Genomic DNA, 17,756 nt, shown 5'->3' with positions numbered 1-17,756 from the left:
CATGTTAACAAAAATCACTGGAAAAGAAACACTAAACTTTTTTGATTCCCAATGTTGCTTTCCTGTGGCTGGTGCCAAGGCATCACAGAATCACAGAACGGTTTAGGTTGGAATGGACCTTGAAGATCATCCAGTTCCAACACCTCTGCCATAGGCAGGGACACCTCTCAATAGACCAGGTTGCTCAAAGCCCCACCCAGCCTGGCCTCAAACACTTCCAGGGGTGAAGCTTCCACAACTTCTCTGGGCAACACTGTTCCAGTGCCTCACCACCCTTGGAGTGGAAAATTTCTTCCTAATATTTAATCTAAATCTACCCTGTTCCAGTTTGAAACAATCCCCCAGTGTCCTATCACCACATGCCCTTGTAAAAAGTCCCTCCCCAGCTCTCCTGTAGGCCCCCTTGAGGTACTGGAAGGCTGCTATAAGGTCTCTCCGGGAGCCTCTCTTCTTTGGGCTGAACAATCCCAACTCTCTCAGCCTTTCTTCATACGAGAGGTGCTCCAGGCCTCTGATCATCCTTGTGGCCCTCCTCTGGACCCACTTCAGCAGGTCCATGTCTTTCCTATATTGGGGGCTCCAGAGCTGGATGCAGTACTCCAGGTGGGGTCTCACGAGAGTGGAGTAGAGGGGAGGAATCATCTCCCTTGACCTGCTGGCCACACTTCTGCAGCCCAGGGTACGGTTGGCTTTCTGAGCTGTGAGTGCTCGTTGCTGGCTCATGTTGAACTTCTCATCAATCACCACCCCCCAGGTCCTTCTCCTCAGGGCTGCTCTTGATCCATTCCCCCCAACCTCTATTTGTGTTTGGGATTGCCCCAACCCATGTGCAGGATCTTGCACTTGGCCTTGTGAACTTCATGAGGTTGGCATGTGCCCACCTCTCCAGCCTGTCCAGGTCCCTCTGGATGACATCCCTCCCCTCCAGATTTTGAGATAACAAAATCAAGGTGAACTGCACGTGTGCAGCATTCTGCTCTGGCTGAGTAGCTGCCCCTCCGAAGGCAAATAGTAGATTTGGCTGGAAAATGGTTTTGTGTTCTGGATGGACCCCTGAATCCTATGCAGAAATTCACCATTATAATAATGTCTGTTCCTTTATCCAAACATCTCCCTCTGTCCTGACTCGCTTGCTGCTCCCTTTCTTCTCTAAAAATGGGGGGGGCGGGCTGGCAGCAAGGGCGGACAACCCAAGTACAAACCCTAACTTCAGAGATTGCAGGCTTTACGGTGAGATACTTAATTTCATTGAAAACACATTCTTTTTACTGCCAAGCAGCTCAGACTGTCTTTATTTTATCCTGTCTTGAATAAATAGCTTACTCTTTTGAGTACTGGCTTATAGATGTCTATGCTCTGGAAAGAAGATTTTGATCTAATTTGTATTTGATGAGCTGAGAAGCTGTAAATGACCATATGCGTCATCTTGGGAACATTGTAGCTTTATGCACTGTGTTCGACTAGACGAAGGATCCATTAGTGACCCAACGGAGGTGTTTTAGAGCAGGCAAGGAGAACTCTCTAAACACCATCTGCTCATACTGTTGCTTGTAAAACGATGTCACATCTGCTGCTCTAAAAACATTATGCTGATCTCTCCTACAGTACATGGCTGCTGCACTCCTCTTAGCAGTGGGAAAAGGAGTCAATGCCACATTATTGGGACAAGAGGTGTTAACTATAGATGAAATCGCACATGGCCTTCTTGGCTTCCCATATCTTGTGACTGTACCATAAATGTCACAAACAAAATGAAGGAGAGGATTCAGCAGTCTATATTTAACTGATGAAGCTGGGTAAATTCTTAGACTGTTAGTCTTTGCTGAGCTCCTTCTTGCCCCAGCTTGGCTGCTGCTGGTATGGCTATGCGCTTAAAACCTAACACAGCTAAGTCCTCTCGGAGGTATTTAAGATAGCTTGATTGGCGGAAAATGATGTTTGTCTTTGATTTCAGGTGGAGTAAGGGTCAGAAAGCACTACAATTTCTTTTGGCGATCGGATTTTATAGCTTAGAGTATTTTGCTGCCTAACACCTATGAGGTGTTTTAATTTACCTACCCTGGAAGCTCTAGGCGTACACATCTGCACACATTTGCAATACTACTCATTACTATTGCACCCACAGTGGCAATTTCATAATAGTGGTGTACAGAATTGGAAAAACAATCAGTGTTAGTATCAGAAGGAGAGAGGTTTTAATGATGCAATAGCAATCCTTGCAAATACTGAGGAACTGCAGCCCCAATTGACTAAAGATGTGGTACTTGGCTTTCCACACCCAAATTCAATTTGAACGGTGATTCTTATACAGTATTACCAGACACAGAGACTGTTTACAGGGATCTGCAGCTGAAGAAAAAATAACAGAATGAAGTTCTTATGGTTTATAGTGCTAGCAGCTCAGTGGCAAAGCTCACTTTGTGTGATGAGTTTAAAGCTGGGTAGTCTGAAAATTGCAGTATTTGTCTAATGTCTCTGAATGGTGAAAAGAAGCAACTGATATCTTCCTCAGACAAGTTTTTAGTAAAGGAACTAAGCCATGTATTTAATATCTATTTTGACAAAACGTTTTTAGACTACTGACAGCCTGATGGTGACCTCCAATTTGCAAGGGGGAGGGGAGCAAACTTCTAAGCAGTGTCATGCAGGTTAACATGGCAATGGAGAAGCCAGGATACGAGGAAAGGTGTCCATGTAGCATTTTCCATTGCCGTATGAGACTCGTATGAGGCCTTAGTGATGTGATCTGCCACGTGCTAAAGAATTGAAGCACCTGATACGGTTCTCTTTCTTACCTTCGCCTAGTAACCTTGCGTTACCAAAGCTGTGGATCAGAGTTTCATTATTTCTGCGGTTGAGGGTAGTTCTACATTGTCTTGTCTGCCTGAAGGACCAGAAGATAGGACACTGGAAGGCTTTTCAGGCCTGTGTTCTGTGACTTGCTTGATCACTGACCTGGGCAAATCGCTTCATCTCTCTGCTCTACTGGTGCCACCTCTATTTATCTTTTAGCATATTACACACACGAGTCAGTGAAATAATAGATATTCTCCATTATAATGTATTTGAACCCAAATCTTACTTGTAAATACCACTGTACTGTAAATCGAAATGAAAGATTTGGCATTCATCCAAGAACAAAGCAATTGCCTTTTTTACAGCATGGTAGCGGGCTGGAAGGGCTGAAAGAGGACTGAAAGCCTTCTTGCAGAAAAGAGCTTCAGCCTAGAGCAACAAAAATCACCATCACGTCTACTCTTTCAGTGAGATTCTGTTAGAACTCGGGTGCCCTTGAAACTGAGTTTCTTTAGAGATGGAAGATTAGTTGCACTTTCTACTCTTACGGCATCCTGCCACAGCCTTTGCAGGACAGTCTTACTCTACCTCAGGTTCCTTCATGCCTGGGAAGTTCAGGTGTGCAAGGCTGCAATTTTTAAAGGTGCCTCTGCACCTTCAGAGAGCCATCCCGATGCTAAGGCATTCTTCTTGCCAGAGAACCTGTAATGGACAGCAGGAGTCCTCACGCATAACAGGTAGCAGAAAGAGCAGAAATTAGTATCACTTTCCTTGTTTGTCTTAATGTCTATGACACTTTACTTCAGTAGGCTGCCTATAGGGTTCCTTAGCAATTAAATAGCCTACCTGGATTAGATATATACATCATCAGGATTTGAATCTTCTTGACGTCCTGTATAAATGTCTACTTTGGTCACATTTCTTCATTACAATAGTTATTGTAATATTATTTTTTTTTTTTGTAAGAGGAATGAAAAGGGATGTTATTTTAGCTTGTGCCTCACTCATATGAATTTTATAAGGATACGAGCCTTTGTAATGGGCATTTTTCCCCCTCCGTCTCCAGGGCTATAGAAATTAGATACTTTAGGGCATACGTTGATTGAAATCAGAGTGAGAACGAATACTTTGGTTTTAGGTAGTTTTGCTAAGGCTACAGGGGGGAATTGAATTTCTTATATGGAGCCAAATTTTGGCCCTTTAGAATAAATCACAGAGGAGGCAGCATAACTGCATCAGTGACTCTCCAGGTGCTGTGAGGTGGCTGTAGCATCAACTCGAGCTCAGTGATGAGACTACTGCAATTCATTTGAGAGATGAAGGACAGATGAAGATGTGAGACAAGCAGGGATGCGGTTAGCTTGGTAGCTATAGTATGTCAAATATAGAAGAAACCCTGAAGCTGGTGCCAAACCAGGCTGAGTAGCCCACATAATGTGTTGCCACACAGACACATCACTCTGAGTTCAGAAAGAGTCCGTGTTCGTGCAGTGATGCTGTCTAGGTAATAAGCAATTGTCAGCTCTGCCTTCATTGCTGCAGCTTTGCACGGATGCAGCTAAATTATTCTTATGGCTCCATAAGCATCTTTAGTGCCTATGGAGCAAGGCCGTGTTTCTGCCCTCTCATCACGTGCCCAATTCAGGCATATTTAGTGGCATCTGAAGTCTTAACTTCCAGTATGTTTTGTAGAATTGCCATTATCCCAACCCAAGCTTGTTTTTTAAGACATCCTCTGCACCAAACTGGAACATTGTATTTCTAGCAACTCAGCGGGGATATTGCAGCTTAGTAAGTCATTTGTATTGATCAGGCTTGACCTTAACTTATTTTGTGTGATGAGAAAATGTCATGGCCTTAGGCGACATGTGCACAATTCCTTAGGATATGTATGCATACAGTTCACAGAATCACAGAATCACAGAATTATCAGAGTTGGAAGGGACCTCAAGAGATCATCTAGTCCAACTCTCCTGCTAAATCAGGATTGCCTAGAGCACATTACTCAGGACTGCATCCAGGCGGGTCTTGAAAATCTCCAGGGAAGGGGACTCCACAACCTCCCTGGGCAGCCTGTTCCAGTGCTCTGTCACCCGAACCGTAAAGAACTGTTTCCGTGTATTTGAACGGAACTTCCTGTGTTCTAACTTGTGCCCATTGCCCCTCGTCCTGTCACTTGGAACCAATGAAAAGAGCCTGGCTCCATCCTTCTTCAACCCACCCTTTAGATACTTGTACGCCATAATAAGGTCTCCCCTCAGCCTTCTCTTCTCCAGGCTAAAGAGTCCCAGCTCTCTCAGCCTTTCCTCATAAGGCAGATGCTCCAAGCCCTTAATCATCTTAGTTGCCCTTCGCTGGACTCGCTCCAGCAGTTCCCTGTCCCTCTTGAGCTGGGGAGCCCAAAACTGGACACAGTATTCCAGTTGTGGCCTCACCAGTGCCGAGTAGAGGGGGAGAATGACCTCCCTCGACCTACTGGCCACACTCTTCCCTATGCAGCCCAGGATTCCATTGGCCTTTTTGGCGACAAGGGCACATTGCTGGGCCATGGATAATTTACTGTCTACCACAACCCCCAGATCCTTCTCCTCCAAGCTATCTCCCAGCAGGTAAGCCCCTAACCTGTACTGGTGCCTAGCATTCTTCCTCCCCAGGTGCAGGACCTTGCACTTGGTTTTGTTGAACCTCATTAGGTTCTTCTCTGCCCAGCTCTCCAGCCTGTCCAGGTCACGCTGGATGGCAGCACAGCCCTCTGGGGTGTCAGCCACCCCACCCAGTTTGGTATCATCAGCAAACTTGCTGAGGATACACTCTGTCCCCTCATCCAGGTCATTAATGAATATATTAAACAAAATAGGACCGAGTATTGACCCCTGGGGGACACCACTGGTTACAGGCCTCCAACTAGACTCTGTGCCGCTGATCACAACCCTCTGAGTCCTGTCCCGCAGCCAACTCTCAATCCACCTCACTGTCACCTCATCTAGCCCATACTTCCTCAGCTTCCTAATGAGGATGTCATGGGAGACAGTGTCAAAAGCCTTGCTAAAGTCAAGGTAGATGACATCCACGACTTTCCCCTCATCCAGCCAACCAGTTATAACATCATAGAAAGCTATCAGATTGGTCAAGCACGATTTACCCTTGGTAAATCCATGTTGACCACTTCCAATAACTTCCTGTTCCTCAACGTGATTGGAGATGACATCCAGAATGAGTCGCTCCAATACCTTCCCAGGGACAGAGGTGAGACTAACCGGTCTGTAGTTCCCTGGGTCCTCCTTCTTGCCTTTTTTGAAGATTGGAGTGATGTCGGCCTTCCTCCAGTCCTCAGGCACCTCTCCTGTTCTCCATGACCGTTCAAAGACGATGGAGAGTGGTCTAGCAATAACATCCGCCAGCTCTCTCAGCACTCGCGGATGCATGCCATCAGGGCCCATGGACTTATGAATGTCCAGCTTGGCCAAGTGGTCTCTGACCCGGTCCTCCTCAACTGAGGGAAAATCTTCCACTCTCCAGACCTCCCCTTTTGCCTTCAGAGGGTGGGATTCATGAGGGACAGCTTTAGCAGTGAAGACCGAAGAAAAGAAGGCATTCAGTAACTCTGCCTTCTCTGCGTCCTCCACCACTAGGGCACCTGTCTCGTTCACCAGCGGGCCTACATTTTCCCTAGTCTTCCTTTTTCTATTGATATATTCAAAGAACCTTTTCTTATTGTCTTTGACTGCAGTGGCCAAGCTGAGTTCTGATTGAGCTTTGGCCCTTCTCATTTTCCCCCTACATAGCTTTGTTATATCTTGATAATCCTCATAAGTTGCCAACCCCCTTTTCCAGAGAATGTAAACTTTTCTTTTTTTCCTGAGGTCCAGCCAAAGTTCTCTATTTAGCCAGGCTGGTCGTCTTCCCCGTCTGCTCGTTTTTCGAGACAAGGGGATGGCCTTCTCCTGAGCTTTTAAGAGCACCTGCAATGATGAGTTGCAATGATGAGGTTAATAATTAAATGATTCTAAGACCTCTTGCACACAGAATGTGTACTACTGATAGTTGCTCATAAGATGGAAAGATACTGCTCTTCTAAGAGAGAAACAGAACTGCTTTCCTGTGATTAAGAAAAATCAATGTCTAATATTGTGTTATATGGTCACTTGTGCAGGCAAAAGTAGGTACATAAAGACGAAATCTAGTTAGAAAGTTGATCCTCATTCATGTATGACTAAAGTTAACTGAAATGTAATATCCAGATTGATTCAAATCTCAAGATGCTGCGGACTTACTCAGGTCTGAAGTCAGTCTCCTGTATGATTATTTAAGAACAAAATTTTTACTTATAGTTTCCTCCTGGAACAATAGCAGTGGTATCCAAAGCTTTCCTGAAGGCATTGCTTACTTGGAACAAATGTATTTAAGATAAAATCTGTATTAAAAGACACAGACCAGCCTCCTCTCATGCCTGAGTTTCTTTGAAACGTACCCTGGATCTGAGGAAAATACTTATTGTTTGGACCCATCCACATGTCTCTCTGTGTTGATCTGTCCTTTGACAGACTGACAAGCATGTGTTCCCAGTTCTGAGAAACCTTCTACTATGCACAACCCTTTTCAGACTTTTCCTGCATTTTTCAGCCTGTTGAAATGGTCATTCCATTTCAGCCTGGAAGTGTGATGTAGTCTTGAGTTGTGCACCCTCCTCTACCTTGGTGTGGATTCAGAGGCTTGCTTTCATCTAGTTAAATCATTTTGCTTTCCTGCTTATTTATCCAGTGACTCCAGATTTAGATCAATACATAGAAATGAGAAATAATTTCATCCTGATGGCCAAGTTACTAAAATATTTAGACCATAGCAATGTCACATCCATCGTATTTTGTAATTTCTTTCTACCTATCAGAATGCCCTTTAACTTTAGTCACTAAATAGAGCATCCTCTCTGCTCCTGCTAGCTGTCGGGAAATTCCTCTGCACTGATCTACGGTGAAGGTGATTTCTTTGTGAGATTTCATTTCAGTGGCAGCTGTTTGCAAACCAATAGATACTTGCTGCAGAAATGTCCCTGAACATTTTGACCAGTTCTCAGAAGTCTGAAAGTTGAAAATCGCTTTAGTGGGTCTGGATCCAAGGCTACATCAAATGTGGTGCAGGCACAGTTGTGGACACCTCAGGGGTCTTCAGAAAACACAACAGACAGGAGGCAACGTGACAGTTTTCTTCTTCTAAGTCACATTTTTTTATTAGGTGCAGCTTTCTTAACCTCATACTTTCAAGCATGTTCTTTCATGCTCTTCAGGATGCGTGGTGTTGTACCTCTGCTATCCTGTTTTAATATTTAAGTCAATGTAACTGGATCCATTTCTTTCTCTCAAAGATTATCTTCTGCATACGAATAACTTGGCAACTAAAACATGAAACAGTTTTAGGCAATATTCTATATGCCTATTATTCAAACGAACATTACATAACCAAGTACTTTTTAAAAATTTTTACAATAATGGCACCTAAGACTGTACAGTTATCCTTTTGATCCTCACTAGACAGGCTTCAGGTGACAACTTGCACTAAATAAATTGCATTGAAGTAAAATTTTTTGCATGTAGGAGACATGAATCTGTAGATGTGGCTGAACGTGTTGTGCTTATCGTTTTTGGCCTGCCACTCCTTTCTTTCTTATGTTGAGCTCTGCAATCTGAGGCATTGTTTGTTGAGGTAACATGCTTGGTGACTACTGTGTTTAATTTAAATGACTAGATTTAGGGCCGGCTGATGTTTAAATTGGAGTAGACTGATGGCTCCATTAACTGAGTGGAATTACAGAGCACTCGGGAGTGTTTAGTCAGTTAGTACTTGATCGGTTGGATGTTCCAATCTGTACAGTATGAGCAAGTCCACTGGAAAAGATGCTCTGACAGATGGCTAATTGAAATGTGAAAAAAGCGTAACCTGCCATGGGCTCAGGCTGGAGCTTCCTGACCCCTTTGCGGGACAGCTCCCATTGTGGAGCTGTGACACGACACAGTAAGCGAATTCTCTCTGTGTTTCATTATCTTTCACCTCTTCTCTTCTCCCTCTGGCCATCTTTGAAGGTGATAAATAAAACATCCAAGGACATCCTTTAAAATCCTAAGTTTGGGTTGCTGAAGATTGCATGAAATTCTTAAGACTGGGATGTTCTCCCACTTGCTACAGTCCTCTGTGAAAACAGACAACATTTTGTTTCTTTGTTTTTAAATTTGAATAGACTTTTTAAAGAATAATGCAGCTGTAGCATCTCCCATTTTAGCAACATTTGTGTATATGTGTATAGTCTTAAGCAATAGTTCCCAGACCTTTATTGTTTCAGCAGGATTACAACTATTGCTCTGGAGACATAATAGCATAATGTATCAGTTCAGGGTTTGGCAGCTCAGGATTTCTGACAATGCCATGCAAGCAAAGAACAACAATTTCCCTTTACCCTCCTCCATAGGCATAAATACCTCAACCAAAGGCATAGGCATAATACTCAACCAAACAAAGAATCTCATAAGAAAAAAATTAAAAACATAAATATTTTTGACCAGACCGTAGAAGAAAACTTCAGCCTTCTTTTATTTCTTTTTCAGTTCTTAAGGGGTTTTGTTTGATTTGTTGTTGTTGTTTTTTTTTTTACAGAAAAATCGGGAAAGAAATTTTCAATCTAGATGTCTTAACTCCAGACACACAAACCTTAGCAACATTTTCAGGATGTCAGAGCTCTTGCTAGTACTTAAACACACTAACTGAGCATGCCTGTTTAGTGTAGAGATACCTGAACAAGTTCTAAGCTAATGAGTTGGACTACTTGAGTAGTCTGTCACAATACCCTCTTCACCCTTTTCTGAGGGTGCCTTGACTGCTCATATCGATCTGACTTGGTTGTATATACGCTTCATTGCAGTGCAGGAATACGTTTCTTGTTTGGTCTCATAAAACCTTCCCTTAAGACACCAAACTAAAAGGACTACAGTGTTGTATCCTGCCTTTCCTTCCTCCCATACCTCCTAGAACTGGTTTCATCAACTATTAGAAACAAACCCCCCATGTCTGTTCCACCCTGGAGAAAGGAACGCTGTTTGTGTACACGGTAAGAGCCCACCCAGGAAGACAGAAACGTTTCTAAATAGTCGCGTTAATGCACGAACACTTGTCACATACCACGCAAAGAAGTGATTTGAAAGAGAGCTCACCATGCTTGTACTTCTAGGCAGAGACGCAGATTTTGTGGCTGGCATTTCTTTGCTTTGAGAAATCATAATCTCTACAGGCAAGCCAGATCTTGTTTTGCATGAGGCACCATTATCAAGTGACCTGAGAGAGGGACTTGTATCCAGGGACAAGGATTTCTCTAATTTGCGTGTCCGTGCTCCAGCCACGATGTCGTCACTTCTCAGACTCTCTAAGTCTACTTCTTCATGGGTTTTCCCATCTAGAATGTTCTCTTTCCAGCTTTGAGGAGACTTTCTCTTAATATGCAAATCATCTAGGCTTCTCACACTGGATGTAAAGGCATTTTTCAGTTTAGCAGCTCGGTATGCCCTCAGGCTCATGGGATCAAGCACTCTGAAAGTAACTTCATTAATAAATTGAGAGAATTTGAGTTTAGCTTCTATTTTTTCTTCCACAACAGACAATGAACTTGATGATCCTTGACTCACCAAGCTCAAATCAGATGCAGAGGAACTGCTTTTCTTGTGAGTCGTCTTCTGCTTCTGGAGCTTTTGGCTTGCGTTTCCCACTTCTGCTGGATGTAGAGAAGAGTGTTCCAGTCCGTGGGTTTTTTCGCCCCTTTTCTGACAGTGCTTTGATCGATGGGGTCGATAGCCTTCATCCTTATTTTTGCTTTTAACAAAGCTTTTAGCTTCTGACCTTGCGCTACCCTGTGACTCAAAGCTGTCCTCACTGGAGCTGCAGCGTTTTGAGTAACTGTTCATTGTCAAATCTCCAGAGAGTTTCCTCTCCGCATCAGTTCCTACTTCTGTTGCACGTGCAGCAGTGGATGGACTGCATGCTCTTTCTTCAGTCACTGTGCCAACCCCCTCTTGCTTGGCCAGTCTTCCAGGCACACCACCCTCTGGCTTAACAGGGGAAATGGAGCCCTTTGTCAGTGACTCCATTTATTTTTGTGTCTGTATGTCAGCTGGCATCAGTGAAAGTGGCGTTCCCATAAATCCTTCTCTACCTTGTAAGGCATCAGGCATGATTTGGAAAGGCATAATAGCGCAGCCACCACATTTTATTCCATATGCATCCCCAATTATGCGTATGTTTCATAATTAGATCAATAGCACATTGTCATCATTTTAATTAGCCATACTAATGAACAGAATCTATAGGACATGCAAATTTTCCAGGGTATTGAATGCTTAGTGGATGAGCATGGGCTTTCATTGATCCAAAGCGGCATATGATATATTCCTGTCTGTTGAACTGGAAACCAAACTGCCATGACGTAGATCAATTCTCACTAAGTAAAGTCTGGGGTGGTTCTGTTTCAGGGCTTTTTAAAATCCGATAGTAGAGAAGGTCACGCTATATTCTCCTAATGCTACTAGTGTTTGCGATTCTGTTAGAAAGCTTAGTGACAGATCGGCTAGACCCAGAAAGGCAAAAAAAGAATGTGATTCTCACTTTCTACCTGCTTGTTCTTGCCATAATTTTCATTCTAAGATAATTTTTAAAGGTTTGAACCCAAAGCGAGGTGCACTATTTCAGCATTGTAAATGAGCCTGGAGTAGTAATGATAGGTTCTTCCAGTACCTTGCATGTGAAGCTCTTCTCATTCTTTACTGCCAGGCAAGTCTGGACTGTGAAGTGCAGAATTTCTATTTTTGCTTTGTAAATGCAGGAACCTAAAGACTAGTTTAAGTGAGCTTGAGGGCTATAGTCTGACTTTATCGTCAGCCTGAAGGTTTGGGGTGCCCTGATGATATGCTGCCATAGGGCACTGCCCAGAGAATGAATTGGCTGATAAACTCAAAAAGAGTTTTTTTTGCATCTCCTTACTTTAGCAGAAGGGTGAAAGCAAGTCATTTAACCCTTTTTTTCTGCTGGGAATCAGACTCTACTTACATCACTGTCATTGCCACCACCATGCCTTTCTGACTGAGGAAATGCAGCAGGTGGAGAAAGAGAAGTGAATCACAAGCAGGATCCTGAGTGGCATCCCTTAAACACTGGGGGAGGCTGACGTGAAGAGGATCCCTGGAAGGGACTGAGGAGTAGGAGAAGGTGGCAAGGAAGGGGAAAAAAGTCATTGAAGAGCACGTATTAAAGTATTGTGCATAGCTGACAGGACAGTGGCAGCTTGGCTTGAAATCTAGTTCCAGGAGCTTTTGAAGCAGGCGTTGTATTTAGGTCCCTCATTACAAGTCACTTTGCCCACTGCACAGAATTTATTGTCTCCACATTGGTAGTTCCAGGACTCATTTAAATCATAGTTCATAAAAGCTGTTGAAGTGTTGCAAATCTCTCAAATTAACATAGTAAGTGCATTAATTTTGCAAATAACAGGGGAAAAGAAGATCCTTTTAACACATCAGAAATCAATTGCTTTTACTGGAATTAGTTTCTGAAATGCTTCCATATTTTCTATGGGACTGTGCCATTCCATTGCATGTTACAAACATTATCCTGATCACAGAGATAATGTGGCTTAAAACGCATAAATCCTGTTCACATTGTCTTGTTTTAGATGAATTTATTCCTCTCTCACTTGAATGTGAATGGTGACAGTTTAAAGGGCTGGCAAATGCTTCCTACTGTCACCACAAAGATTTGTGTGACCTTTTCAATGCAGTCAAGGAACAACATAGCGCTATTCTCTTCTTGTAAAGCCAGAATTTAGGGCTTTTTCAGTATGTCCTAATACAGACTTCTGCAAGCTTGTGGTTACTCATTGAAGCCAACAGGATTCCCTGAAGAGGTAGGGCCTATACTAATGCATCTCAGGTCTTTTGCCTTCCAGGATCCATTAGAGCTTGGCAAAGTGCGAGTTCTGCAATTTTAATGGACTTTATTAATATGTCTGTTTCAGAAACAGAGCAAGCCTCATTGTTGAGCCAGAGTCTGTAATGGCTTGTACATATTTGGAGAAGAGCTTTTTTATTCATGAGGGATTGGGCTCATTTGGGCATGAACAAAACTACGTTAACTACAAGCACAAATTCAGCTATCCATTGCATGCGTGCAAATTTTAAGACGTGAATCTGACAGAAATCTGTGGTACAGCCAACAAAAATGGCTCATATAATTCTCTTCTATTGTCAGGAATGATCCCATTTGCTCTGAAATATGTCATCTGTGTAGCAGTCAAATATAATTTTTTTTAAAAACAAAAATAGCAGGTTGTAGGTTATAGGTAACCTAGGTAAGGTGTATATTACAGTTGTGGGGGTTTTATACTGATTATATTGCTGCTTCTCTTTCTTTGGATGATCTCTGCCTAGTGATTTTAAACATATGACATATCAAATTATTAAGAAAAAAAAAATAAGCCACAGCTGCAAAATGACAAATGAGTCTTCTTACCTGAACGATAGAGGTCTTTTCACATCAATCCTGCTAAATCTTGATTGGAATAGATGTTATCAAAGTTTATGGTGACAATAACTGGTCAGTGGTCTGTCTTAAATAAATTCCATTTAAATATATTCTCTAGAGACTACCTGAACCACAGAAATTATTTCCACTAGTCACATGTACAAATAGAGAAGCTGAATATTAAACCAAAATATGCTTAAGAATGTGGATGTTTGAGACTTTGAACTCTTTTATAATGATTTAATGTTCATGATTTATTTTCCATATGTTAAGTGACTTACTTTTTAATATGTTAAAATTATTTTGCCTTATATATTTAAATCTCTTTGAAGACATTGCTGTTAAAGAGAATTTCTCATTTCAGTGCAAGCAGGTATGTCTGTGAATAGCAATGCATTGCTGCAGTAGTCTGGGCTGTACTCTTGGAACAAATACCTTCAGAGACCTCAAATTCTTCTGATATTTCTTGCTAACAACATGGTTCTGCTTGGCGGACGTTTGCCTGATTTCTAAGTTCTTCTAAAACTTTCATATGAACATTAAAATAACATTAAGAGAAAAACTTATGCATTCATTTTGCTCTATTTTAGAAACGTTGGGCACAATTCTTGGAATAACACAGTGTGCCTGCGCAAATCAATTGAAAATTGTCTGGCCTAAGTGACAGACTTCACTGGAAGTAAGATGTCCTCTGTTAGCAGCTGTGCTGTTTCCTTGTTAGTTGACTTTTGGTGGACACCTGTACTTGCTTCTGTGGCCACCATTTACGGCCCTTAAAAATTACGAAAGGACTGTCTTTGTCTGTGCGTTGGCACACAATCTTGTATAATGAGACCCTGATCAAGGTGACATCTGTAGGTACTATCAAGACCCACATAGTGATAATTCATAAGTGAACCACTTCTAGGGACTCAAGTGGATCCAGTTTGTGAATTTGTGTAGCGCAATGGCTAAGCAGTTCTATTCTATTTTAATATTAATACAAGAATATAATCGGAGCAATACTGATCCTTTCCTGCTAAATTGAATGCTGAATCTGAGACACTTAGAATGATAGCTAAGATCACATCTTAAACGGGACTTTCATAATTATTCAGTATTTCCTTTGACAAGACTGAAGCATTCAGGGACTTGTCTAGTAAACTTATTACTTAGGAAAACACATGAAGATTTTTCTAAAGGTTAATTTAGGCTTATTTATATTCTGAGTGTCATTTTACAGAGGCATCATTAGAAACCTGCATATTTTGTATAAAAACGGAGCATAACAGTTGCCTCCAAACATGACTTGCTGCAGTGTAATGTCTCTACAGCCCACTGTCTGAAGATTTAATATTGAAAGCTGAGTTTTGTGGGAATTAAAAAAAAGTTATTTTAATTCCCGCCTCCCTTTTAAATAGTATCCCTGTTTTTTAAACTCCAGGAGAATTTAATTTTTGCTAATAGTATCAAAAGCAAATACAAGCTTTCTATGTAGCAAAAAAGCTGCAGTAGGTTGTTATGACAACTGGAAGTTTCTTTGTGTAGAGCTCTGGAAGATATGATCATTTTTGGGTCAAAGCAGACAACATTCAACAGTTCTAGTACTAAAGAAACGAGCAAAGTTCTTGCATATATAAAATTATGCATTTTGATACATTAACCATATTACATTGGGGACATTATCTGTGTTAAAAAAATAAACAAGTCTAAAGATTTTCCACCTTTTGAGTCGTATGAAAATTAGAGGTTATTATCAAAAATGTGTAAATCTGATTTGAAACAATATTGGGGTCTATTTTAATCCCAATTAAGAATGATTCCAGAGCATTTTGTAGTCAGTGGGTGGACTCCAGGATTTGGGATCAATAATTACACTGTTCTTTGTGCTGTTCTTGTGGCAGCAAAGGGTGAGTTTTTCCATTACAATAGAGTGCATTTCCTATAAGTAATTTTGTTGCTAGTTCTCAGTCAGCCTTTCAACTCCTCAGAAATAACTGCCTGAGCACCAGAGCCAAATCCATCAGAGTTGGTAGGAATTGCAATTAATTTCAAAGTTCTCAGCTTGCCTTACAGATGTGTTAGTCCTTCAGCGTACAAGCCACCCTCGAAATAGCTACAACTCTTCCCATTCTTGTTCAGATATACTCTTCCCTCCTGCATTAAATGAAAATTCTGTGCATCTTATCCACCACTCTTTATGCTTAATGCAATTCATTTTGGAGTGTTTTATGGGACCTTTTTGTTTTACAATTAAGTTTATCCATTTAAATAATACAGATGTTCCTCTCTGGGTTTCTTTTAGCAGGTGATTTCTTTTCTCTCTCTTTTTTTTTTTTCCTGTAATGGTTGCCAAATACTAATTCGTTTTTAATACAAGTTTGCCCAGCCCAGTTGCTTCAGCAAGTCAGTGTTGGCTTAAGGTCTTCTCAGCATTGTTTTATTTAGCTATTCTCCAGAAAGTGTATCCCGTTTCCAACTTACTGGGTCTTCAGGACCAGTAGAATGAAAGTAGATTTCCTTTATTTTAATGAGTGACTGTTAATGGGAATGAGTTAAAAATCTTAAAAGGAGTTTTTTCTTTTTCTATCAATTGTTGGTAGCTATGTATCATGTAACAACAAACAGAAAATTGGACCAGTGCTGCCACCATTTAATCAGCCAGGATTCTTAACAAATGGTAGGTTTTATTGGCATGAAAAGAATGTGAAAATGTACTGTGGTGTCCTACAGACCAGAGACATTTAAGAAACTCATGCATCTATGCAGGAATCTGCACGGTGGTCAGTGTCTGCCTCCAACCTTGAATCTAAATCTAAATATTTGAAGGATCTAAATTCCTCTAAGTTCTCATTAATCTACCTCTTCACCATGATGAGGAAAACATTTATCTGTCTTACAACTACAGAGTGACCAAACACAATGCAACAAATTGCTGTGCCATCTTTCTTGCCAACAGTCACAAGTCTGATTCATTTAATTTATAGCTGTATACCAGACAGAGCTGTGCTAAGCCTGTAAGAAGTGCTGAGAATTAGAGGAGAGATGTTTTTTAGCATAAATCCTGCACCAGGCTGAAAACAGAGTCACTGTTCTCTGACAAATGCTACAGCTGCAGTAAAACTAGAGCCAGCCACCCATTTAACATGCAAGCCATATTTATAGCTTTAAAAATGAATTAAAAATTAAGGAAGAGAAAAATATAAGCACAAAATGTTTTAATATACCAATTTAAAAAATTATTTTTATGGCAATGCAACAGAAGAAAAGAATCTTTCAGTTCAACACAGATCCTTACTGCATTCAGTATCAGACTGTAAGAGCGCCTCCCGTTACTGTGCAAGCAGCCAAATTAGTATCAGTTGTAAGCTGTTGGCTGTTGTGTCGTCTGCTCCCTAGCAGTAGAAAATGGCACTGTGGACACAAGTTGCTGTGTATATTTTTAAAACTGCTCAAAGAAACGTACCAGGCCCTTGCGGCATTAGATAATGACATATGGTTACCCTTAGTTCCCAAGGGAATTTTTACTTTTCATTCTCCCATGAAGAGAAATTTTACTCTTGCTGAGAAAAGACAGAGAAATGAAGCTGCTGACTGTGATGTTTTTTCAAGGGTTTTAAGTGATCTTTTTATTTATCCGCGGTTCAGACAATGGACTGCTTTGAAGAGAGGAATACAAAATGATATGGAGGCTCATCTACAATATAGGGAACAGATTTGTGGCCTAGTTAAGCCAAGCTTCAGAGCGCATACACTACAGCATTATCTCTGTGTTGGAACTTCTTAGCACTAAAAGCTTGTGATATCACCTGCCTGAGAGATTGTTGTCCTCATCCAAGAGAGATGGAGTTTCCCAGCTAACGGAAGATAACAGCATCTGTGAATAACAGTTTCTTTATCAGATTAGTGTTCAGTAGCCAACTGCAGGTGCGTACCTTGACTGTGAATGAGTCCTCAAAATGCTTTCTGTCCTGTGCCAACATCCTCTTTTTCTTGCTCAGCTTCTGCTTTAGCCAGCTGCTCCATGAGCTTTTCTTCACATGCTGTACCTTCTTTGTAGCCGTGCCGTAGGATGGATAGAGCTGTAGGTCATCTGCCTTATGCGAGCATTTGATTCTGTCTCCAGCTCACTTTGTAGCCACTCGGTGAAAAGACAGCAAAATAACTGATCTTCCTGAGAATACACAGGTGAGGAGTCTTAGTTTCTTCCACTGCTCCTTGAACATGTGTGTTTTTAGGAAAGTGTCAACTCCTTTGAGTCTATTCTTAAACGTGTCCTTCTTTGAAATAGGATGGCAGTGTCATGTGGCTTTCCAAATGAGGTACACAATTTTTCTCATTTTACTCTCCCTTTTCTCGCTTCCTACTTCCCAGCCCCTATATACTTTTATCGTTATTATTAATTATTATTATTATTATTATTAGGCAAA

The 17,756-nt window shown here is 41.5% G+C and overlaps 1 protein-coding gene across 3 annotated transcripts in view; it reads right to left on the bottom strand.

Annotated features, from left to right (window-relative positions):
• The window catches only part of BEGAIN (brain enriched guanylate kinase associated), a gene marked incomplete at both ends in the record, with an annotated part of 165,288 nt that extends 147,979 nt beyond the window's left edge, over nucleotides 1-17,309 (bottom strand). For 2 of the 3 annotated variants that reach the window (XM_082484763.1, XM_082484764.1), the window contains one exon: nucleotides 17,262-17,309. In XM_082484763.1, the coding sequence (XP_082340889.1) occupies nucleotides 17,262-17,309 (48 nt within the window). Of the gene's footprint in view, nucleotides 1-9,995; nucleotides 10,761-17,261 lie in introns of those variants that run through there. The other variant, XM_082484762.1, reaches the window with a different exon arrangement.
• Between the last annotated feature and the right edge of the window lie 447 nt (nucleotides 17,310-17,756).

The sequence above is a fragment of the Vanellus vanellus genome (genome assembly GCF_965231255.1).
Source record: "Vanellus vanellus genome assembly, chromosome: 6".
Lineage (NCBI taxonomy): Eukaryota > Metazoa > Chordata > Aves > Charadriiformes > Charadriidae > Vanellus > Vanellus vanellus.
The sequence above is the reverse complement of the archived record's forward strand: the minus strand, read 5'-3'. Positions and strand labels throughout refer to the sequence as shown.